At 46.1% G+C, this 26,116-nt stretch overlaps 1 protein-coding gene across 1 annotated transcript in view; it reads left to right on the forward strand.

Moving 5' to 3' along the window:
- Positions 1-23,534: 23,534 nt before the first annotated feature.
- The window catches only part of EPHB1 (EPH receptor B1), a 432,698-nt gene continuing 430,116 nt past the window's right edge, over positions 23,535-26,116 (forward strand). The window contains exon 1 of the mRNA XM_086674337.1: positions 23,535-23,984. Coding sequence (XP_086530463.1) covers positions 23,927-23,984 — 58 coding nt within the window. The 5' untranslated portion in view covers positions 23,535-23,926. The remainder of the gene's footprint in view (positions 23,985-26,116) is intronic.

The raw sequence follows: 26,116 nt of genomic DNA on the forward strand, positions 1-26,116 counted from the left end.
ATCCTGGCCTTCCCATTTGGCGCCATCTTGCCACCTATGTGCCCAGCTGTGGAGGGAGGCTGGTGTGGACATGTGAACATTGGTGTGATTTGGCCTTTTCAACCACTGTGTGGAGAAAATGGGCTCCCAGGTGTCCAGGTACCCAGCTATGGACATAGACTTGCAACGCCATGTGGCTGGTGTTCTGACACAGGTGGTATTTTCCTCTTAGCCAATGAGGAGGCTGAATTACGTTCCCCCTTCAACTAAAAGACTGTGTCAAAGGGTTAACTTGATAGGCTTGAAGGTTTTTGGGAAATGCAAAGTGAGTATTCTGGCCTTTCTGGCTCCACCCTTTAGCCCATGTCAAGATTGCAGGCTGGCAGGCCTGACTTCATGGCTGTGTGACCTATGAAGTCATACAGGGCTCCACACTCACACTCAGAAATACCCTGCTTGGTTTAATGCTCCGCCCTCTTGAAATTTTTAATAAATCTTAACAAGGGGCCCTGTGTTCCCATTTTGCATTGAACCCTATAGGTAAAGAAACAAGGCCTGCAGACCGAGCCCTATTCTAGCTCTTTCCTGACACCCACACTGATTATTCCAGTGCAGCTTGAAGGTGCACAAATCTGGGACTGTGTACCCTAAGTTCTTGCCAAAGGCGTTATTCTTGTTGCTTGTAAGTGAACATCTTTGAGTGCCCATGCTGTGCCAGGCGCATGCTGGTGCAGGGAGCTCTTGTGTAGGGGAAGAGACAGATGCATAACTGGATAATCAACATTCAGGGGTGCCTAATCTGGCCCAGCTATGGAGAGAGAAGAGCCTTCTTGAAGGAGCAGACACCTGAGTTGAGTGTTGGGTGATTAAGGATCCTCCAAAGACCAGGGAAAGATATTCTAGGCAGAGTCAACCAGAACAAAGATTTGGATGTGTGGAATGTCACAACATGCACTGGGAGTTTGGAACATTTAGGCAGGACACGGTGTGAGGCCAGGAGTGATGAGGCTGGAGGGACCAGGAAGGGCCAGATCAGGGGGCCTTTTACATACTCAAGGAACTTGGAATCTTTGGCATCAAATGGGGAGCTAGAGGAGGATGGGAAACAGGCAGGGACGTGATCAGATTTGCATTTTGGATAATCCTTTTGTGCCTGTGGACCCAGCCAATGGACTAAAGGCCATGAGTCAGAAGGGTGTCTGTAACATGCTACCCCATTATTGAGGATTATCTTTAGCTAGCCAGATGCAAGTTTCCCAGGAACAAGGACTGCGTTTGTCCTGCTGCAGACTTTGCCTACAGATCTTCATTTTGCAAACCTTGCTTAATGGTTATTAGAGCTCTAATTAAGGCAATGAAAGGCTTTAACAGTAACCAGAGGCATTTTTCCCTCTCTTCCTCTTCATGGTGCCAGAGGGCTCTGAAAACCCATCTCTCTTCTCAGTTGGCCTTGGCATCCCTTCCTAATTCTGGGTGAGCCAAGGTGCTGGAAGCCCTGAGACTCTGTGTCCAGGTACTGACTGCTTATATGGATGACACTAGGAAGGAGTAATTTCTGCGAGTCCTTGCTCGCTGGGAAGCACGACAAACAGGTAGAGTCCTGGAGTAGGTACATGTCTAAAGATGCTTGTCAAAACTCCTGCCCCCTAGTTATTCAGTCAAACACTAATCTGGGTACTGCTGAGTAGAGACTTTGAAGATGCATTAAGGTTGTCCATCAGCTGGCTTTAAGGCAGGGTGATTATACTGGGCTATCCAGGTGGGCCCCATGTAATCACATGAGCCCTTAAAAGCAGAAGAGGATGCAGGAAAGTTTCAGGCATGAGAAGGATCTGATGCGCTGTTGCTGGCTCTAAGATAGAGGGGCCGTGTGCAAAGATCAGACTAGTTTTAGGCACTAACTCGGAGGAACCCCGGCTGACAGCCAGCAAGGAAATGGGGACTTTAGTCCTATAAGCTCAAGGAACTGGATTCTGGTAGTAACCTGACAGTACGTGAGAGGGATTCTCCCCCAGAGCCCCCAGCAGGCAATATAGCTCTCTGTCCCTTTCTTATCTTACGAAGAGCCCTGGCCTGACTCAAGGACCTGGTTTGATAAGAAAGGGACAGAAGTCAGGCCAGGAGTCTTGGGCTTGGAGACTCATGAAGTAGAATAGCTTTGGGTGGCTTTATGGTGAGGGAGATACAGCTTTGGGTGGACTCTGATGCTGGCTAAGAAACAGATGAGAGAGTTTATTTTTAATTAACCATAGGTTTCATGAGATGCAGGTACCAAGTACTTCAGTAGTTCCGAGTGTGGTTCTGGACCAGTGGGGTGGGCATCCCGTGGGAACTTTTGGGAAGTGATTGCCGGGTTCCATGTCAGAACTGCTGAGTCAAAGTGTTGGGTGAAGGCAGAGTCTGTGTGAACAAGCCCTCCAGGTGATCTTGATGCTCCAGTGTTTGAGGGTTACTAGGGTAGCGCGAGGACCACAGTCTCCCCCTTGGCCCCACATCAGGATCCCTCGAGACACTCTCAAAACTACAGCTGCCTAGACCCTACATGAAACCAATTTATTAAACATTTCTAGGGTGGGACCTGCACATTTGTAATTTTTAACAGTTCTGTCAGTGACTCCAACGTACACTGAGAATTGCTGCTCAGGTACCTGGCACATTATTGAAGCTGAATAAATATTGCCTGACTGCATGGATGGTTAATAACATACGCTGAAAAATCCTGATGTGTGTGATTCTCCAGAAGAGGAGTAACCCCACAGCTGGACCATTTGGGGTCCCAGGGAGTTGTCGGGGGAGGGGTCAGCTTTTGGAAGAGTGCACCCAGCCTTGGTCCTGGTGTCATCCTTCCAACCCAGCAGTCTTCTGACCTCTAATCTGCTCTGTTTCTGTTTACCCAGAAGAGGTGGAGATGAGACGCAGATGTAGGAGGAGAGCTTACACTTATTTCTATTTCCCTTTACATCATGTTTTCAGCCCTAGGATGTGCAGTGTAAACAGGTGCATTTCTGAGACATGGGGTAGCTGTAGTATGCCAACTTCTCTCTTGTGCCTCTGAGCATCTTCCATGTCATTTCACTGATGTGCAGGGCTGGCACGACAAGGCTACATGTCTTCTTGTGGGGAGACTTTCTCCTCTAAGGTAAGCTGCCAAGAAGTGTGCGGTGGTGGGTCCTTGTCTTTGTAGTCCGGCTAGCAGCCTTCTCCAGTGAGTGGATAACAGAGAGAGACCCAAACCACAGTTCTCAAATATGGCTGCCCGTAGAAATCTCCTGGAGATGAGTGACAATTCATACTACCAGTTCCCATCCAGACCCATTAAATCAGGATGTTCAATAATGAGGCTCTCGATCAGTACTTGTAATAGAACCCCTGGAGATTGATGTCACCAGTCCATGGGAGTTCGGGGATCACTGCATCCTAACCTACTCTTTTCACAAACTTGTAACTCTTTTTCTAGAAAATGAGAATAGGTCTTAAATTTGTTAAATGTAAACTGGCTTTAGCAAAAAGATTGTATCATCAAAGCTGCATTATTTAGAGTAGAAGTTAAAGAATTGCAAATGCTGTAGAAGAGTTACAATTCTTTCTCCTTATCTTCCATTCCTTTTTCACTGTTCTCAGGACTTAGTGGTACTTCTCATCCTCATCTCTGGTTTCAGAATTTAATTCTCTTCCCCTTGTGATTTTGGGGCGTTAAGCTAGTTTGTCATCAAACACCGTTCAAATGCTTCTACTTTTCCCCCTTCTAGATGCAGTCACTGCTTAGGTGTAGCACAGTGGATGAGGGGTGATGGAACTGGTCTCCCCACCCACAGGGTCTTTGCCATTCTCCCTCTTAGCATTCACCTTACACTGGTCAAAGGAAAACTATAAATAGTTAAATAATAGTATTGTCAGGCCCACTCCAGAAAGTCTCCTCTTGTGTCTGTTTTGTCTTACTAGTACTTGGGCTAATTAGCTTCTAAGTCTTTCAGAGTTACAGCTTGTGTTGATGCTAATTTGGAAAACAATGATAAGATTTACATAGCAAACACTTTTCTCTCCATTCCCTTAGTAACCATCCCCAGATTTGATACTAAATTATCAATCCACGTTGGCCAGAAAGTTACTTTAAGAATATATTTGGACAGATGCTAACAAAGGAAGTCAACATCCTCACTTCCAGTTGTGGGTGCTGAGACTCACAACAGGCTAAGATTCTCAAGGCAGGAAAACCCAGCCTCCTGCTTCCATACCATTAACTTTGCTGGATTCTTGAATCCAGCCAAAAGAACCTTGTCTGTCTTTCATCCAGGCTGAGTGGAGGTGGACAGCCTGAAAGGCTGATGAAGAGTAATCCATATCCATCTGGATCCACATGAGTTCATCTTCTGGTTGCTGCCCACTGACCCTTGAGAAATACCCAGAATATTCTTAAAGGGTATTCTTAAATCTGTATGTATTCTGGATCCCTGACTTAGAGGCAGGAAAAGTTCCAGGGATGACGGTTATTTGCAAGTGTGCTGGTGAGATCAAGTTGCAGACATCTTTGTGCGGGGAAAGTGGATCCAGCTATCCAGGGTAGGCGGGGTGGAAGCAGACACAGGCATGCTGAGCAGAGGAATCCCAGCAGACCTGTCTGAAACAACAGTCTTGGCCACCCCATTGCCTTCTTCCCTGCAGGCACTGTGGGCATTGTGCGATTTCGGTGCCAGGAGAGGAGGTAGATGGGAGAAACCTGACCCTTTAATACCAGACACCCACTGCAGCTGATGCATGGCTGGGTCCTCTTGCCAGACTTGGCTGGCCTCCCTCTCGGTTCAAGGCAGCATTAAGAAGATTGATTTCTGTTAGCCAGCCATAATGGGAGACTGTAATGGCTGTGAGGGAGACACTTGGCTTGTGGACACCTTGTACGGGTGCCAATCGCTTCAGGGGAGACCACTTGACAGGGAGCCAGGCAAGGTTTCTCTTTAACTTCTTGCTTTTCTGTTTTTTCTTCTCTCCTCCCCTCTTCTTTTCCCCACATCTCTCCTTTCCTCCATTTTATTCTGCCTTTCCATTCCCCATTATCTCCCTATGGTTTGGAAATGTTCCATGAAGAAAAGATCCAGAGCCACTCTTGGCTTTGGATGCAGGGTGCTCTCTCACCTAGGTTTGTCTCGCTGTACCCTGCCAAGGGTGCGCATGGGGGCTGGGTCTCTGCAGCACCACAATGGGAGCTCTCACTACTTCTCTTTGACATTCCAAGATGGCCCATTGGCCGAGTGCAAGCACTTCCTTATGGAGTTTGTTCCCATGAGGGAGCAGAGAGCTCGGTCATCTCAGGAACTGAAGGGTCGTTTCCAGGAGCTCAGCTTGACTGTGACTAAGTTTATGTCCCTTGCAGCCTTTTGGGATGAGGAGAAGGGAATTTGGCTTCTCGTAGGTGGAGATAGCTAACCAGGCTAGTGTACCAAGGCACTGTCGTCAGTGAACCTCTCCTGGGAAGGGCTGTCTAGATTCTGAAGCATGGGCAGCAGCTGTGGCCTCTTCTTTCACATACCCAAAGGTGTGCCCAGAGGTTCCCAGACCCCTCTGGAGCATGCTTGCCAGCCCCAGCCTCGCACCCAGCCACTAAGCACATGGGTGCTTAGAGACAGCAGGGCTGCAGGGCATTCCAGATGGAGAGCCACTGCATCTACTTCCCAGTTCTCATCCCCACCCCCCAGGCTGCAGGATCCTGCTCCTGTTTGCTACCACCAGCGCTCAGAAGTAGGGCCAGGCCTCAGAAAAGACAGGAGACCCAGCTGTCACTTACAGGTGGGCTCCCTTCCTGCAGGAGCCAGTCTTTCTTGGAGCAGGCAGAGCCATCTCTACATGGTCTGGCTGGGAGGGACTTGTGGAGGCCACTCAAGCCACTCCCTTAGCCCAGGAAAAATAGCACACATAGAAGCCAAGTCTATTCTGAGCCATAAGTTCCAGGCAGTGCTGTTGTAGTAGGTAGGGTGGGGGAAAAGCCAAGTGCGCCTGTCATGTTACCCCCAGTCCCAGGTGTATCCCTCAGCAAGCATCTCTATGAATGCCATATTTAGAACATAACCCAGAACAAAGAGGGCCCCACACAAATGAACCCTGTCTGTCTTTCCAACCTCACGTCCTATACTTTCAGCGACTTGATCCTCACTTACTAGGCTTCGGCCCATTGCCCTCCCCTGGGCTCTGACATTTCTGTTTACTTGAGTGATGTTATGTCCTCATAGATGCTCCCCAAATGGCCCCAGGTGAAGTCGTGCTCCTCATCCCACCAAAGGTGCCCCTCTATCATGCAGTGTTTTACTTTCTACATGGTTCTTAGTTGGCATCTCCGAGATGGTCTTACTTGTGTTTATATAGTTTCTTAAGGGACAGTCTGTCTCTTCTGTAATTTAACATCCATGAAAACAGGGACTTCTCGTTGTTTCTCCAGTGCCCAGTCTTGGTGCCCAGCATGCTACAAGTTTTCAGAAAATCCATGCTGAATAAATCATTGACTAACAGCAGGAACAGAGAATCTTGCCTTGCCTTGAGGGAAGGAAGCAGCTCCCACTGGCATGGGACATCATTCCTAACTGGCACCTCTCCCCCATGTGGCTATGTTAGTTCACAAATTGGCCCTCATAACATGGAGGGCAAGGAGAGACTAAAGAAAGAAACAGACCACTACAGATCAGTAGGTGGCAGGTTTAATAAGCAAGAGAACTTACATACGAGGCTTGTCTTGGCCAAAAAGTGAGATCTCTGCACCGTCCTGCCAGAATCTTAAAACTGTTGTAGAGGATTTAATGGGCTTCAGTCACATATACCATCCACATAATCTCAACAATTTTTGAAAACAGCTCCCACTGTGGGAACAGTAGGCACACTTATATTCCAAGGACAGAGGAGGTGGTAGCCTTTGTTGCCTGGGTTTGGCTCAACCAGCGGTCACGTCCTCAGTGACATCCTGCAACAGGCTGATGCCAGCAGCTTCCTCACCTTTGCTTCTTGTTCTCTTCCACAGGATCTCTGGGTGATGCTGGTATCTGCGATCTTGCTCCCTCCCTTGTGCTAAGTCATGAAGCTAAGAAATGACACAAATAATTTACTCTCTGATTTAGCATAAAAACTTAAAACAATTCTTAACTCAAGGCGTTATAATGACATACCATGATATTAATGTAATAGAGAGGAAAATTACTTTATTAATCCCTCAACACCTTCTAAGAAGAGTGAATCCTGTAAAATGAAAGACCCTGTGCCCCACTCAATCCCTTGATGGACTCTTGTCCACATGGGTAGCCTGAAACAAGAACATATAATGTTATCTCTGAGGCCATTTGTGTTTCCGCAGAGTAATTATCTCCTTCATCACTGCCGAATCGTTGGGGAAGTCTCCCTCACACCCAAATTCTGTGTGAGAATGGTGTGTGTGTGTGTGTGTGTGTGTGTGTGTGTGTGTGAACAGAGTGGGGGCCAAGTCTGTTTGAGTCAATTTGGTGCCTCATAGAGATGTTGTGGAGATCTATGCATGGAACTCATGAAGCAGAAGGTGTCAGAATTGAAAGCTTTTACATCCTGCCAATGTTTCCTCAGCTCTAACACTTCAGTCATAGTGACTTGACTCCCACTGCCAGCTTTGGGCCCTAGAGGCTTTCGCTGGGACCTTGGAGGGATCCCCTGCCTACCGTCATGCAGCTGGAAGTGCTGTAGAGTTGATGCTCCCCACCTTGGAAGCCTGAACTAATGTCCGAGGAGAATTGGTATATAAATACCCCAGATTCCTTGCCCCCTGGGTGAGATAACTCTTAAGTGTGTTCTATACTGGCTTCCCGGGTTTCCCCCATAGGATTAATCTCTAGTCACCCATGATGGTGGCTGGCTTGATAGTACACCATTACTGGCTGCTTTGCCTTTTTTGTCTGGCTTCCCCACTCACCAATCCATGTTTCCTTCCCGTCCTGCCTTAATGAGGTCCCTAGAAGCAGAGCCTGACATTGGGGCTTATTCAAGTGACTTAGTGGGAAGAGGAGAGAGGCCTGTAGGATGGAGCAGGGGAAGGGGCTGAGCAAATCTATGGTTTTCGCTAGAGACTGGTGTCAGCCTGATCCCTTGGGGAGCTCTAGAGTACAAATAGTACCACAGAGTTGGGCCCCCCCTGGGGTCAAGAGAGCTGGCTTAAAACATTTTTTTCTAATGTTTATTTATTTTTGAGAGAGAGAGAGTGTGAGTTGGGGAGGAGCAGAGAGAGAGAGACACAGAATCTGAAGCAGGCTCCAGGCTCTGAGCTGTCAGCACAGAGCCCAATGCGGGGCTTGAACCCATGAGCCGTGAGATCATGATCTGAACTGAAGTCGGATGCTTACCTACTGAGCCACCCAGGCGCCCCAAGAGAGCTGGCTTTTAAACCCCTGTTTCAGTTAGACATTTCCCAAGGATTGCTCTGAAGGGTGGAGGAGGGTAGGCATATCCTCCTAACTTGAGGCAGTGCCCATTTGGCCAAAGGCAAATGCTCCAGAAAAGGGCACTGCTGAGCTGTTAGCAGCCAGCATTCACAGCTGGAGGATGGGTGAAGTAGTCAGTAAAGGGGAGCATCCAGTGGACCTCCATATGGGCTTGCATTCTAATCTTCATCTCAGGATCTGATTCTGGGGTATGGAATAAGATAAATTTATCTAGATCTCCAGGGAGACCTCAAATCCCTTGATAGTATATTCAAGTTCCCATTTGTCTATTTGGTACTGGAGGTCATTCTGGAAAATTGGTGGAGTTATTCAGACAGTGAGCTCTTCCCTCTCCATCATTCTTCCTGTGTGAAATGGTACCTCTCCTGGAGTAACTCAGCCTTTCTTTTTCATTCTTCTCATGCTTACCTCCGTTCAGCTATGGATGTAGGGCTCTCTGCCTGCCCAAACCCTCTTTGCCGCATCAGGTCTACGTAGGGAGTACTAATGGCGGAAATGGCACAAATGCCAATTGTTACCAACATGGCAGCTGCTTTTTCAGCAAGCCACTTCCCCGTTTGTCCGTGGACAGAGATATCTGTGGTGTTGTAGGACTGGGTCTCTGACTCCCCTCCCTACAAATAGCCTAGCCCCTCTGGGATGCCCTGCACTACAAACCTCTCCGTGGGGCCTTGATACCTCCCTAATCCTTGCCAACTCCCTGCCCTACAGATTCTGTTTCCCATGGTTCCAGTCAGCAGCTGGTTGGGGTATAAATATAATGCAGGCTATATATTTTCTAGTAAACACACTAAAAAGGTAAAGAAAATAGGTGAAATTCATTTTAATAGTTTAATACATTGTGTGAAATTATCATTTCAACATGAAATCAGTATAAAAATTATCAGTGTGATATTTTACATTTTTTCATACTAAATCTTTGAAAACTGATATAAATTTCAGTATATTTTATATAATGAAAGTATATTTCAATTTACACTAGCCCCATATCAAGTGCTCAGTAACCACATGTGACTAATGAGAACCATATTCGGAGGCTCATTCCTAGAGTCTCTGGTAGTAAACCTTGTTCTGTTGAAATGGTCTGATCACGGGGTCTAGTCTGGACTAGGAGGCATGTGAAGGCAAGAATACCTGATATTCTTGATGGTGTGGGGCAGCTGGGATGGGGTTGAAACTGGAGGGAGTGGTGAGGAGTAGGGGAGGGGAGGTTGCTGGAAGCCTGGGAGGTCCTGGTCCAAGAGGAGAATTTACAGAGGTAGAAATCATGGAAGTGGGGCAGGGTCTGATGCTAGTGGCTGTCAAGATGGGTTGGGGATAGGGACCAGTTCCCTGATGTGGTGAAGATTTCAGGCCAGTGTTTTTAAGGTCTGTGAAACTATCTGTGATCCTGGCAGGAAGAGGAACAGAGGGACAGGCCATGGCACCCATGCTGGTGCTATTTGGGGAACCAGGACTGTGTTTAGACAAGGTGAGATCAGAGCCAAACTTGCCGGTCTGAGGCTCATCTATTAATCATTAGAAAAACCAACCATCTTCAGTTCTTTTTTTTTCTAAGATTTCAACAGGCAAAAAGTGACAAACACAAATTTAAGTAGCATGCATTCTGTTGCATTATTGAGTCCATGGTGTAGCTGTTAAAAAAGGCACATGTTTTGTATTGACCTTCTCATAAAGCACTTGTAGATTTTACCATTAATAAGTCCCCTTTAGTTCTCTCTCCAATTAGTTGTGTGATCATCTAACAGCATTTTGATCTGGACTGCATTTCTTGTTATAATGATTAGCATTTCATACCTTGGACTGTCTGTGAAGAGCAAGATAAATTGCCTTCATTTCTTTTCCTTGATCAACCACACATAGCCCTTCATAAAGAGAATGATCCAATTTTGCACTCGCAAGTGCCTGTTAACTGACTTTTGAGCAGAATATATACTCACTTCATTTTTCAGGTGGGTAAACCGAGGCTTTGAGCAATTACTGAACTTGTCCATTTGACTCACTTTTTTTAAAAAAAATGGTAAAACCCAGAGAGTATGCTTCATAAAAATACATGGAAATGGTTAGTATTGTGGTTTCCAAGTCTCACTTTTGGTAAAATTCAATCTTTCAAATGACTGAATTTTGTAAAGAAGGGACTTTGTAATTCACTGCTGTATCCCAGATGTGGACACATCGTATGCACTCAATAAATATTTTTAATGAATGGGTGAGCTGTATCATCTCTTCATTTAGTTTTAGTTAGATGGTCAAATCTCATATTGTTTCGAAAACATTTCTAAATATTTTAAAACATTAGTTCTTCATGTAGGCTTTTCTAAACAGCAAATTCTGTTCAGAAACAACTCAAAACACATAAAACGTGTACATACAATCAGGAAGTCACACACACACACACACACACCTATGGGAAATCTAGGACTGTTTTCTCTCGTTTCTTCTGCAACTTGCCTTTTCACAGAACCCTGGATCTTGAAGATCTACTCACATTAAGCGCAAATAGTTGCACATCACTCTTTTTACACTTGTATAATATTTAGTAGTATGGCTGGATCAGAGTTTATTTTCCTTAATTAATGGCATCTAGGTTATTCTCAATTTTGTGCTATTTTAAAATTTGCTGCACTGAACATCTTTGCACACGGCCTCCTTATGTGCTCCATGGTTTTTTCCTCTGGGTTAGTGCTGAGCAGCGAAACTGCAATACATAGAGATGCCCAATTTAGGTTTTCTTAGATACTGCCAAAATGCCCTACAGAATAAAACTGCAATTTATACTTTTACTGTCCATCTGCCCACATCCTTGCCTGCATTTAATATTAACAAACATTTGTTTTTACCAGTCTGCTGGGTGAAAAATTATATCTAGTTCATTTTGAGGAGATAACTTTACTGTTGAAAGTATATACAAAATAATGAATAGAATATACATATATATGTATGTATGCATGTATAGACATACAATTTAAATATTAATACCTACCTAGCTGAATATTGATGTTGTCTTAGGAGCATCTTCCCAACTGTGTGACAATAATTTATTCATTTTTGCTCGTGTATATGAATATACCCAATACTTATTTTTTTGTTTCACAATGATGGGCATTTGAGGTATTTCCTGTTTTTTTTCCTGTTATGAGTTGAGTATCTGTGAACATTCTTGTGTATCTCTCCTGGTGCAAATGTACATAAGTGCTGCTAAGGTATACCCAGCTGTGAAATTGTGGAGTCCTACGGTGTAGTGGGGATTGCCAGTTGTGCACCCAAATCTCTTCTCTCCATCTTCCCACTTGGAGTCCAGCTAGACATCTTTCCCAGCCTCCTTTTTAGTTGCATATGGCTGTGTGACTGAGTTCTCACCAAAGGAATCTAAGCAGTTTCCATTCTGCTACTTTGGGGTCAGAGCCGTAAGGCAATGAGTGTACCTCGTCCATGCTCTCTTCTCCCTTCATAAGACCCAAAACCCAAACATGGCGGTGACCCAACTTCAACTTTGCAGAAAAACAACAGAGTCCTAGTTGTTGGTGGAGCAATGACTTAGAAGGAGCCAGCTCTCTGACCACGAGGACCAAAATTGTCTCACTGACCCGGATGGTAAACTTTGGGATGGATATGTGAAAGAGTAATACATTTTTTACCATTAAGCCATTTTATTGTTAGTGTCTGTATTATGGTGGCCTGTACTTACTCCAGGACATAAGAAAGCATATGTTAAACTTCATTGAGTGATACCATACTCCTGTTCAGAATTCGAGCCAATCGATACTCCCACCAGCAGTATATCAACACTCCTGTTGTTCCATCTCCTACCGATCTTAGCTGTTGTCTGAAATGTCTATTCAAATCTTCTTCCCTCTTTAATATTGGGTGCTTTTAAAAGTATGATTAAATATGTAACATCAAATTTGTATGGTAACCATTTGAAGTGCACAGTTCAGTGGCATTAATTATGTTCACAATATCGTGCAACCATCATCACTATCTATTTCCAAAACCCATTCATTACCCCAGACAGAGACTCTACCCATTAAGAATAACTCCCCCTCTGGGGCACCTAGGTGGCTCAGTTGGTTGAGCGTCTGACTTCGGCCCAGGTCATGATCTCACGGTCTGTGGGTTTGAGCCCCGCATCGGGCTCTATCCTGACAGCTCAGAGCCTGGAGCCTGCTTCGGATTCTGTGTCTCCCTCTCTCTCTGCCCCTCCCCTGCTCATGCTCTGTCTCTCTCTCTCTCTGTCAAAAATAAATAAGCATTAAAAAAAAAAAAAAAAGAATAACTCCACATACCTCCTTCCCAGTAAACTGTAATCCACTTGCTCTCTTCATGAATTTACCTACTCAAGGTAGGTAATCATATGAGTGGAATCATACAGTATCTGTCCTTTTTGTATGGTCTCAAACTACGGAACACTTCATAAATGTGTGTGCCATCTTTGCACTGGTGTCGTGCCAGTATCTACATCATCTACATCATCTCAATTTTAGTAGATGTGCTGCCAGAGCAAGCACATGGGCCCTTTTAAAAATGTTTATTTCTTTTTGGTTTAGAGAAGTTCTGTATATAAATCTGGATATTAATATTTTTTTAAATTAGATGGGTGGCAAATATTTTCTCCCAATGTGTGGCCTAACTATATTTATGGTACTAAAAGTACCAAAGTTTTTCATTTTATGCAGTCCTTCATATATGTCTATATTTTCCTTTGTAATTTGTGCTTTTTTGTGTCCTGCTTATGAAATTCCCCTCCACCCACCCGTGTCATTAAAACATTATTCTATATTTTCTTCAAAATTATTTTGAAACTTTTGCCTTTCATATTTGTTTTTAATCCACTGGAATTGATTGTATTTGGTGTGAGAGGAGTCTAATTTTGTTTTTTCAAATTGTCTCTGCAACATTTATTGAATGGTTGATTCTTTCCCCAGTACTTGGTAGTGCTTTCCTTGACATGGTGTTTCCATAAACATATTGGTCCTAAATCCCTACATCAATTCCATATTGTTTTAATTATGCCTCCCATTCTGTCTTCAGAATAGACTTGGTTATTGCCTTTTGATTTTGAATTTGGGGTCAATTTGTCAAATTCTTCCAAAATTTTGTGGGTATTTTTCTTATATTTGTATTCAACTTATATTTAAAGTTGTAGAGAATCACCATCAGCTTTTTTACCCACAAAGATGGTACATCTCCCCAGTAATTTACATGTTCTTTCATAAAGTCTTATAATTTTTTTCCATACAGGCTGTTTAAAACTTTCTTTAAATTTATTCCAAGATACTTTGGAGTTTTTGTTGCTATTAAAATGCCATAGCATTGAAAATTATCTATTTTCTGTAGATGTTTAGGAAAGCAATAGATTTTTATGTATTGACTTTGTAACCAGCAAATTTGCTCATTTTTCATGTTTGGTCTACTGGTTTGTCAGTTTCTTGGTTTTCTATATAGATAATCTTAGTGTTTGTGATAAACTTACTGTTGGTTCTCTTTCTTCCTTATGGATTTCATTTCTTTTTCATGTCTAAGAGTGCTAGCTAGAACCCTAGTTCTAGCAAGTGTTGAACGGCAGCAAGGAGAGTAGGCATCCTTTCTTCTTCCTCAGCTTTAAAGGGAATACTTCTGATGTTTCATCATTAAGTGTATTATGTGCTCTGGGGTTTTGGTAGATACCATGTCTAAAGACAAGAAGGTTTCTTTCTATTCCCCTTATTAAATACTTTTTAAATTGTGACGAAGTTCTGAATTTTTATCAAATGTTTTATGTCTCTTGAGATGATTGTATAGGTTTTGTCCTTTAATCAGTTAATGAGTGAATAGATTGTCTAAAATTAGACTGTTCTTTCATTTAGTTATATTTATTGTGTTGCTGATACCCTTATTGTGAATGCTGTCGTAAATATGCATTTATTTCCATCATTTTATTTTTCACTCTGTGTGTGCAATGCTCTTCTTACTTATTTTTTCTCCTCTCCTACTTTCCATTGTATTGGTTAGTCCACCACCACCACCCCCGCCATACCGCTGCTTATCTGGAAGAGGTTACCCTTAACATTTTTAAAGCATGGTTGACTTAGCAACATCTAAAACTGCCTTCAGAATGGTACCAGGGTTTTAGAAAACTCAGTTTTTAAACTCCTGACTTAGATGCTGTTCTTATTCTGTATTTTAAGTATTATCTTGCTTTTATAAACCCCAAAGATTTACCCATATTTACCACTTCCTTTGCTCATTATTGCTTCATTCATCTTACTTTGCTCTTCTGAGTTCATTTCTTATTTCCTTATTCCTGAACCATTTCCTTAAGTAAGTCTCAAAGATGGCACCTGGCTGCTAACCTCCTTAATGTTGCTTGAAACATCCTTGTCTTGCTTTCAGTCTTGAAAAAAATGTAGCTGGATATAGGATTTTAGGTTACATAAAATTTTAAGTTGATGGTTATTTTCTTTCTGTACTGAACATTTTGCTGCTTGGAAGACTCATGGTCATTTCTTACTAGCATCTTGTCACTTCACTCTGATGGCTTTTAAGTTTTTGTCTTTGGTGTTCTAAAGTGCATTACAGTTTGCCTAGTCAGGGATAGGTTCTTTTTATTTTGCTCAGGACTTCCAAAATCTGTGTTTCCTGAATCTGAATAATTCATTTCCTTCACCAAGTTCTGGAAATTTATCTGCCATTTTCTTTTAATATTGCTTATCTCCTCCCGCCCCCCCCCCCCCCACTTCTATTATTTCCTCCTAGGTATTTGAAAAATGATAGCCTTACCTTGGTTCTATCATATTTTCAACCCCTTTTTAAATGTTTTACATTAAGCTTCACTTTTCTCTGTTGCATTAGAGTTAATTTTCTCAAATTTAACATGAAGTTCAGTTAACCTGTCCAGTATATAGAACCTCTTAAACCTATCCAGTTTCTAGTTTCCTTTTCTATGTGGTTCTGTCTCAAATCAATTGGTTTTTTAAATAGTGTCTTATGATTTTAAATGTTGATATTTAAGAGACTTTCTCTGGTAGTTCTACAGGAATGAGGGTCTAATCCTGTTTGTTTTGCCTGCTGAATTTTGCTCATGGTAGATTTATTCATGTGCTCTGTGATTGTGGATTGTGAGTTCATGTCTGTCAGGGCTTTATCTGTGGAAACCTTGTGGGAGGTGTGTTCTTTTTTGCATTTCCTCCTGCCAGTGCATTTACAACTAATTGTTTTCAATTGAGTTCTTGGCTTGGGAGATCTGAGATCAGATAGTATAAATCTGAACTCAAACTCATGTAAGTGAAGGCCTATGAGAGGAATTCTGAGGGGAGCTGCCCAGGCTGAGGGGCAAGCTTCCTTCCTCTCCTCTGTGAGAGGGACTGGAGACACTTCCCTCAGTCTACTTTTTTGGTGAAGGTGTTGCAATTTGAGGTCTCAGCTTTCTGCAGTGATCGTTGTTCCAACTTTTTGCCTTGCATTCATTCGAAGTCTTGTTTCCAATTCATGTACATTAAAATTCAAGCCATTACATTTCCCAGAACAGGGACTAATCCCCACCCACACTGCCATGTAAGCTCCCACATTTACCATTCGGGATTTTAGTGCTTCTTTGTTTCAAGGCCCTTGGGAATACTTCTTATGAGCTCTGTAATATATTGAAAAGAAGCTGTTTTACTGAGTTTTGCTAGCTGTGGTTAGCAAAAGTTTTGCAGGGTAACCTGTAATATTACCCTAAATTAAAATTATTCTTTTACTATGTATTTTTCCCTTTGTTTTAGGCACCATATGTAATGATATTATTTTGTAGCCAACAAGTGTTTTTAATCAAGAGTCAGTTCATTCATATTTGTAATTGGAAGTGATTATGTAATTTCTAGTAAATGCTTATTATTTAAATAATAACTTCACTTCTGTTTATTTAATATTTTTAAAATTCATTAAAAAAAAAACATCGGGGTATATTTCATTTTTAACTTCTCCAGTATTTTCAAAGGCATATATACTTCTTTTAAGTATATTTGTGCAAACTTTTAAGTATTTAAATTGTTTTTAAATGAACTTTAATTATTTTAAAGCAATTTTGGTATTTGTAAGATTCGAGCATTAAAAAAACCCCACCTCTTCTTTTTTTTTTTTATATTTTATTTAAATCCAGGTTAGGTAACATAGTGTAATATTGGTTTCAGGAGTAGAATTTAGTGATTTATCACTGACATATAATGCCCAGTGCTCATCCCAACAAGTGCCCTCCTTAATGCCCATCACCCATTTAGCCCATCCCCCCACCCAACACCTTTCTAGCAACCCTCAGTTTGTTCTCTGTATTTAGGAGTCTCTTATGGTTTGCCTCCCTCTCTGTTTTTATGTTTTGGTTTTTTTTTTTTTTTTTAGGTTTTTTTTTTTTTTTTAACGTTTATTTATTTTTGAGACCGAGAGAGACAGAGCATGAACGGGGGAGGGGCAGAGAGAGAGGGAGACACAGAATCGGAAGCAGGCTCCAGGCTCTGAACCATCAGCCCAGAGCCCGACGCGGGGCTCGAACTCACGGACCGCAATATCCTGACCTGAGCTGAAGTTGGACGTTTAACCGACTGAGCCACCCAGGCTCCCCTGTTTTTATCTTATTTTTAAAAACACCTCTTCTGAATCCCACCCATGTGAACAAGGAATTTCACATAGCTGTGCTACCTCTCCTTAAATTCCTCTTCTCTTTGTTCTTAATTAATATGATCTGAGTTATTAGATTTAGGTTTTTGTAATTAGAATGTTAACAACATGTATATTCTTTATTGAGACTATTTTTGACATTTCAATTCAATTTAAAAGCAGTTTGCAAACATTTAGACTTCTATTTTAGTTGATTTTATTGCTTGTCACCAAAACTCGTCTCTGTCATTTGAATATATTTTCAAGTATATTTTTTCTAAACGGTTGCAAGCTTTCTGAGACCTGAAAATGTAACCAAAACATCTATTGCTTTCAGTCAGCTGGAAATATATTTTTTGTGTCACAAATTTTCCGTCGTAAAACTCTATAGCTCCGGTTCCATTTTCTTTTGGAATTTAGTGTTACGAAGTTAACGATCTTTATTCTACTGTAGGTAACCTATTTGTCCATGTGTGTCCTTATACAGATGTAAGGTTTCTTTAAAATCTCCATACAGTTTGAAAACATTACCTAGATGTAATTATCAGGTTTTTATTCAGCTAAGACAAGTTTTATTCTTTCATAGCTCTGCCATTACTTTCATGGCGTTTGTAGTGGTATCTCTTTTAGGAATGATTTTAGGGACTCTTTCAAGTCCCCAGTCCTTTGCAAGCATGGGCACAATTTTATATATGTTGGCTCTACATTTTCTGTTTCCTATATGTTCTCTATTCTCTTTCAATGGTTTTCCTTTTCTGTCCATTTTGTAGTTATTGTTTGAAAGATTCGGTTTGTCTTGCATATCATTCATTCATTGCTCAACAACAACACATCTGCCCTTTACTGCTACACCAAGGTGAAGTTCGATTCCGACACTGCAGTTTTGTTTCCTGAAAACCCTTCTCTCTTTCTCTTCCCATCTCTCATTCTGTTGTCTTTTCTGCTTAACCTGCTTTCTTGTAAACTTGGACCTTTTGCATGGAGTTTGTCTTCGTGCATGCCAAGAAGCTTCCTGAAAGTCTCTCTTGACTGTACAGAACATCATTTTTAAAAAGATGCTCCCCTCTGGGTCGTGGAGGTGTTGTTCTGCTCTTTGTTCTTCAGTGTTCTAATAGACCCTGGGTGTCATGATTCCTCTTCCTGCTCCTTGAGAAGGAAGAGACTCATTAATTCTTGCTGTTTTTTGCTAGGCAGGATGAGTGGGTTGGCTTTGGGCCCTCCATCTCTCTCTTGCTTGATGGTTGAATCTTCTGTTTAGACCTATACTGGAGGGCCAGCCAATGTTCAATTGCCAGTTGCCAACAGGCTTCATCTAGTGTATATCTGCTCTACTGAAGTGGCATCTTTCCCCAACCACCGTCCTGATTCTCTGGTGCTCTGATCTGATGTGTCATAGGAAAAACAACATTCAGCAGGCTGCACAAATTCCATAATTATTACTGTGCCTGCTCCAGCCTCTAGACCATCCTTCACATCCTGAGTACACTGTGTCTTCATCAGCCCATCTGTCTTCCCAGTTGTCTTGCTCATTTTGGGGCTCTTCCTGGGTATAAGAAGACCTTGGGGGAAGGGAGGAAGATGACCAGGGAAAACTGTTCTTTATTTGGGCGTCTGAGTCAGGTATTGGCAGAGAGGGAACTACAACATATCTTCCTATCTATTTCTTTAAAACACATCCTCCTTATAGGGGAGAACTTGGCATATGTCATACATGTGCTTGATAGGTTGTTCTCCAACCAACTTCATCTGCCTTATAAGTATTGTCAGTTCCTTCTACATCCTGGCAATTATGTTGTCTATCAGTGTTCATTCACCTCATTAGTGTGAGTCTTCATATTTGTCTATGTTTTCTGGGATATTTTCCTGAGAAACAAGGAAAGTCTTGTTGGAAGGCTCTAACCAGAGGCCATTTTGTACAGAAAGTCCCACAATGCATTTTGACATCTGTTTTCCTAGGGAGACCATGAGATCCTCAAAGGGAGGGGCTGGGTCACAAACATCACTGGGTCCCTAGCACCTTGCAGGTGACTAACACAGAGTTGCTGCACAATAAATGTTGAAAGAGCACAAGAGAGAGGAAGATTTTGTTATTTGTCTATCACCCATTGTTAAAATGTTTTATATGACTCATAAATGGTTTACCTGCTTCTCCAAAAGGAATTGATGAAAGTGGTATCTTGCAGCTTAAGAATCAAATTAAAGGTAACTTGGGTCATGGAGTGTATAACTAAAACTTTAATTTATGCAGTTAAGTAATATTTTTAAAAAGATGGGATAAGGGAGCAACTTAACATCTTCTCAGGTATAAGATAGCCATATAATCATCCTCAGGATGGTTACTGTTTGTCTACGCTTTCCACCACTAGGTAGAATGAAGAAAACAGCCTTAAATTACAATAAAAGGGATGCAGGTTAGAGGTGAGCTAGCACATTCTATAGGTTAGCTTTATAATGTGTAGAGTTATCAAGGGAAGTTATACAACTGTGTTCACCAGAAATCTCTTTCAGCCTTTTAGACAGACTCTTTAGAGGTGGGGGGTGAACTGACTGGCTGCCCCAAAACCATCTAGCCAGAAGGACTTCTGAGCTGTAGACAAAGGGTCAAATCACCTTTGGGTTCCTGGGAATCCTTAGCTACAGGCTTAGAGGTGAGCATCTATAGCTTTGAAGGAGTGATTTAGTGATATCAAATAGCTGGGTGATTAATCAAGAAAACAAGCGAGCATTTGACATCAGAGAGAAAAACAAAATAGCCTAGGAGATGCTTTGGGGAAAATGGGCACCCAGGCTTGCATTCCCCAACCAATGGTGCTTTCAGGGATATTTGCAAATCACAACCCATTGCAAGAGAAAGATCAGTTTGCTGCACAGCTAAATTAATATTTAACTTGCTCAAGAAAAGTCAATCCCCTGGGTTATTAGAGAAATTAACAAAAGCCCTAAACTGATGCTATTCTTATCTGAGCCATCAGCATGCTTTCAAAGTCATCAATGCTGTTTTCCTTACCCCTTCTGATCTGATGTGCCCCAACCCCACCCCAATCCAACCCTCTCTTTTAGCCCCTCTTACCTCCCCTCTGACTCTTCCTCTTCTTGCCACAGAACTCTTTCTTCAAACAAAACCTGGTATTGATGCCCCCCGCCCCCCGATACAAAAAGCTGCTGGAATAGAAGGGAGGTCTGGGGCTCCATCCCCTGATCACTCCTGTACTTCCCCACCTGGCAGTCCCCTGAGATGACCTGAGAGCACAGTTTTAAACACCTGGGCAGGAACAGTGACTCCCAAGCCTCATTGTGCAGCAGAATCAACCGGGGTGGGGCCTATAAAATCATATTTGTGGGCCTACCTCATGCCTACTGACTTCAAATTCTCAGGAGTGAAGCTTGGGGAATTAGAAGACATTAAGTCAGAAATTCTTGTGTAATTTGCCTGGTACAGGTTGAAAGACCCTGGCAGAGTTCTCCTTGGGATCCCTGTACCTACGGTTTGCTAGGGTCTTCCCAGCGGTGACGTTTTGCAGTTGGACAGTGGTCTTCAGCCAGGTCTGGAAGAGCCACTCAGAACTGCCCAAAGAGATGTAGCAGGAGACTGTGGGTGGGAGGGACCAGCCGAGGGCCATCAAGACTGCCTGGGCAAGGAGGGGTTTGGGAAGAAGCAGAGGGCAGGAAATTCTACCCACTTTGTTTCAGTTTTGCATGTAAACATCCAGCGCAGTGCTTGTTGGCAGAAGGTGTTGAGTAAACAGAAGCCGTTCCCCTCATGTCTGACTGCACCATCTCCCTTCAGCTGTTGCCTTGCCTTGCCTTCTTCTCCCCCTGGCATTGCTACTGCCTCTGTCATCCTGCCCCACTACACTGCATGCTCCCTCAGAGCAGGGCCTGTGTCCACTGAGTCCCCACAGTCTAGAGCAGGGCCTGCCTGGCTTCATCGCAGGTACTCAATATTTGTTGAGTAAGTGGGTGGGCGTGTGACTAGCCACGTGCCGGGAAAGGGGGACCTGGGTGTGGGGGTGTGGAGAGTGAGGGGTTCAAGCTGGCTGAGCCACCCAGGCCCAGAAGGCAGGTTTCAGGGAGCCTATAGAGAAGTCTGGACACCGCGCCAGAGTGGTTGGTCTTTCTTTAGCAGACAGCGAGGAGCCACTAGTTTTCTGTGCTGGGAAGAGATAAGATCAAGTTTGGCTTCAGGAAGATTGGTTTGGCAGCAGAGTGCAGAAAGATTAGAGGGGGAGGGGACAGAAGCTGGGCAGCTATTCAGACTCCCCAGTTGTCCCGGGGAAGGAACATGGCTGGAATTGAGACAGTCTTGTAAGCCTTGTTTGGGACAAGGGCACTGGGAGGAAGATGTGGCAGAAGTGTACGCTGCCCGACATGCCTCTCAAAAGGCTGTGATGTAGTGAAGGAGAGAAAAGAGTCTGAGCCTCATCCATCCATCCATGAGTGAGGGGAGCGATGGAGGTACATGAGCAGGTGAAGCTGCCAAGGAATTGTCCAAGGACCCAGGGAGCAGTTTCCAGGGACGAACTGGTGGAGGGGATCTGCTTTGGAGAGTTGAAGAGGGAACAGTAGAAAGTGGTAAGACAGTGGTAAGAGAATGGGGACCTTGGAAAGGGAGGCAAGGGCTGCAGGACAACTGTTGGTCATCCATTGGCGGGGGCGGGGGTGCTAGGGATCCAAGAGGATGATGGGTAACTGGGGGTGGGTCATTCCCACTGTGATCACTCCAGAGATGTTGGGACACCATTGGTGGTGTATGGCAGGGCAGAGGTCAGCTGGCATGGTGTCAAGATAGATGATGATGGGATCCACCTTTCAGGTGTTGAGGCAGTGTGGGCTGGAGGGTCAGGGAGAGGCAAGAAGCCCTAGTGAGAGTGGGGGAGGAAAAGCAGGATCAGGATAGGGAGAGGAGTTTGGCTGTGACAGAGGGGGTGTGGTCCCAGCAAAGCAGAGACCACACACACACACACACACACACACACACACACACACACGGTGGGAAATGGACTTAGCAAAGCTTGAGAAGGAGGACAGAGAGCATGGGAGGGTCACCACACCTGCTCACTGTTAATTCATTGACAACTCTGGGAAGGGCTTGATGGGGAAGAGGCAGCCACCTTTGCTGCTGTTAGGCCATCCAGCAGACCCTCCCTGACCTTGTAGTACCAGACCATCATCAGGTCTGGGGTGGGAGTGCTGGGGTGAGGACACTTCTCCAACACAACATTACAGCCTCAAGGCAGGTCCTCAGTGTAGAACACTGGCTATGTTCAGAGACGGGAAGAGACAGGAGGAGAGGAAGAGTGGGAGCTGGGCCTGGGAGAATCACTCCTACTTCCGGTGCCCTGTCCCCTTGTTGCCCAGTCAAGTCCTTCCAACCCATGTGTGAGGTCTCACCTGCAATTAGGGTGCCTTTTTCTGTGCCCCACTTTGCAAAACCTTTTGCTGCTTCTACTTCGATCTCTGCTTTTTATAGCAAGCTGTGTTCACCATTGGTCTCTCCCACCTGACCTGACTTCTGGGGTCAGGCCCTCTGTGGATGCTCATAGAATGCCTTTGGAAGTGAAAAGTAGACAGAAACTTGTGGAGGACTAGAACAGCAGGGAGTTAGGACGCATATTCAGCGAGCTGTACACACTGGAACAGCAGTCCACAGGTTCTCTGAACCTCATTGCTTCCTTCCTTCCTTCCTTCCTTCCTTCCTTCCTTCCTTCCTTCCTTCTGATATATGCCATCACCTTCACTGTTCAAGGTACTGGGCTTTCTGTAGTAACAAAACACATATGAATCCCAAGAATGGAGATCCTTTCCATTCTAATAAGGGGAGACCCACAATAAACATATTTTAAAAATTTATTTATTTATTTTGAGAGAGAGTGTGAGGGGGAGGAGGGGCAAAGAGAGAGGGAGAGAGACAATCCCAAGCAGTCTCCACACTGTTAGTGCAGAGCCCACTGTGGGGTTAGATCCCACCAACAGTGAGATAATGACCTGAGCTGAAATCAAGAGTTAGATGCCTAAGGATAGGTGCCCCTAAACATAATTGATTAGTAACAAACAGATGTAAAATCCATTCTGTGTTAGAAGATGAAGTGCTGTGAATAGGAAGGATAGAGTGCACCTTCCGGTTGCACTCTAAAGGGTAGCCAGGGCAAGTGTCGCTAAGATGAAATAAGAAAAAATTGATTATTTAAAGCTCACCCAATCCTGGTGTGCTATAAGGAGGGCAAAGCGCCTCAACAGGCTCCTTGACTAGGCCTCCTAAGCCTGGGGCCTCGGGAGCTGGGCAGGCGGGTGCGCTTCTCAGAGAACACCACGAGGGGGAGCCCGGACCCCTCCTAGTGCCTTCCGAGCCCTCCCGCACAGCCTTGCAAGCAAAAGTTTTTCTTAAACTAACAATGCCTGTGTAAGGAGGTGCTCGCGCCTGATTGGACGGGGGAATTTTGCAGGTTTGATTCCTTGATTGGACAGGAGGTGTTAGGGGTGGGGAGAGAGCTGATGGTGGGGGATTCCACTCCCTCCCGCGTCAGTCTGGCCGGCTCCGTCCTCTCGTAGGCTCCGCTGTAGCTCGCAATGTGACACCAGGACGCACACGCACTCGCGCGCTCTCCCCAGCTCACACTCCCTCGCCCTCTCTCTCCCATACACGCGCACGCACACACCCACCTCTCCCATAAACACACACACACACATGCACACCCACACCCACGCGCGCCCGCACCGCCCCACGCGCGCACACTCCCGCCCACGCCCACGCCGCGCTCCGGGGAGTCCGGTCCCAGCTAGAGCGCGAAAGGATACGGAGAAGCCACCGGCGGGGAGTGCAGCGGCGCCCCGGGACGCGGCGCCCTCCCCGCGCGGCCGCTTTGGCTTGGGCTCGGCCTGGGAGCCGCCGGCCGGCGATGGCCCCGGATTGCCTGCTGCTGCTCCTCCTGGCATCCGCAGTGGCCGCTATGGAAGGTAACGTAGCCTCCGCGGAGCAAGTTGGCGGCTGGCGGCTGTATCCCCGGGGCTGGTCTGGATGCTTCGCGCCGCCAGCCTTCCGCGACCGGAGGGCACGGCTGCTGGGGAGCCCTGGCCGCAACCGAGCTCGAGACTGGGGCGGCACCCCTGGCGCGCCCCCGGCTGGCTCTCGGCGCCAGCAGCTGGTTCGCGAAGCCCCTGGCTACCGCGCCCCGGCGCTCCTGGGCAGCTCGGGTCTCTCGGAGCTCCGGGGAGCGTGGAGCCCGCTGCATTGCGGTGCAGGCTCCTTAGCTCCGGGGGCGCCCGGTACTGGGGACGAAGGGACGGCTCCGGCCATCCGGCCCCTGGAGTGCGAGCGCCTGTCGGTTCCCTTCCTGTCCCGGCCACGGATGCGCTTAGGTGGCCGTGCGCCACCTCTCCTTTACCTCTGCTCGGGCTCGGGGACTCTGGGCTCGGCGGGCTAGCTCTGAGCGCGGGGACCAGAGCTCTACCCCGGTGCCCCGAAAGTGGCCGCCGGAGGAGAGGGACTGAGTTCATTGGCCGTACCCTCGGGGGACAGTCTGGTGGTCCCGGAGCCCGCGGGAGCTGCATCTTTCCTGGGTCAAGTCGGGGCGAGGCGGACACCTTTGTCGCCTCTTGAGCCTGGGAACGGTGGGTGCTGTGGGTGGGTGGTAGGTCCGGCCGAAACTCGCCCAGCATCGTCTTCGCCCCGGAGGGGAGACTCGCCGGCCAGGAGGCAGCGACACTCCCCCTGCTACTTCAGCCTTGGCTGCGCTTTGGGCTGTGGCCGGGCAAGAGCGCCCCGCGGGCACAGCGCCTGGCGCAGCAGGGAGCACCAGCGCTCGGCGGCGCCCGCGAATCCCTGTGGGAAATCCCTTCCTTGCTCCCCGCCCCCCGCCCCTCCCCCGCCCCTGGTCCCAGCCGCTGAGCGCGGGCCGCAGCCCCTCCTGGGAACGCGGCTCGGCCCCGGGCCGAGCGGAGTTGCTGGGGGGAAACCACTGTCGGGGTGGTGCGCCGCCACGGCCGGGCTCGCAGCCTCGTTTCCCGGTGGCCGGCGGGTTGAAACTCCGCGGAGGGACTCTGCGCGGGAATCACGCGCAGCGTTCTGAACTGGTGGCTCGCTGGGCTGGTCTGTCTGGTCCCTCGCAAGCTGTTACCGGTTGCCCAGCGGAAACGCCCCCACCCCAGACACCGTGGTCCAGCGCTCCTGACACCTCCGGAAAGCGCTGCCCTTCTCGGAGCGGAGCTGGGGCATTCGGGGCCCCAGGGCGGGGCTGATTCCTTCCCCGCGTGGGGAAGACCACGGTGTGCCGCGTTCGTTCTGGTGGCGGCGCGGGGGTGCGACAATGAATGCCTAGAAAGCTCTCACTTGCTTTTCTGAAGATGGTTTTTTGTCTGCCTCCCGCTGCCCTTCCCGGCTCCTGGTCTTTGTGCGGAGGGGATGCATTTTGGGACGTGCGGGGACTAGAGCTGTGTGGAGCGCGGGCGACACCCCGGAGCAGGGATGCTTGGGTTTGACTTACAGAGAGGCAAAGGCGGGAGCAGTTGAAATAGGACAAGCGCAGCGTTTCACACTTCCAAACCGATCAGGACAACCTGGGTGAGCGAGCGTGAACAACGGGCTAGGCGAGGCTGGACTTTGTAGCGTCCAACGTCCTAGCGTCTTCGCGCCCGCCAGAGGGTCAGAGGCTGAGCCTCGGAGAGCAGAGGGGTGCCCACTTTGGGAGCCTGGTCTTGGCACTGGGTCTCCATCGATGAAAGGAGGGCATGCAAGCGAGCAAAATTGTTCGAAGAGCAAGTGCGTGGGAACCCACGTCTGGATGCTCGCAGTTGCCTCCGTAGACGCCTTCTTGGCTGCCGGTCGGCTGCTGGGCTGGAGCTGCCCGAGGGAGAGTGCCCTTGTACGGGTGGCGCCCAGCCCTGTATATGCGCCCTGTCACTAGGTGTCCTGGAGTGGCTCCTGTTGTGGGAGTTGTGTTCCTTCTCGGCACAGCCCCAGCAACTTTGCCAGCAGCCTGGCAAGAAGAGCCTGGCTTTCTAAGCTGAAAATCTCTCCAGAAAGGGTTAAAAGAAACACCACATTCAGCAGAATATTAAAGCAGCCCCATCGTCCCTGCTCAGTGCGCAGG

Source organism: Puma concolor, chromosome C2, assembly GCF_028749965.1.
Source record: "Puma concolor isolate L17-30 chromosome C2, mPumCon1.1.hap2, whole genome shotgun sequence".
Classification (NCBI taxonomy): Eukaryota; Metazoa; Chordata; class Mammalia; order Carnivora; family Felidae; genus Puma; species Puma concolor.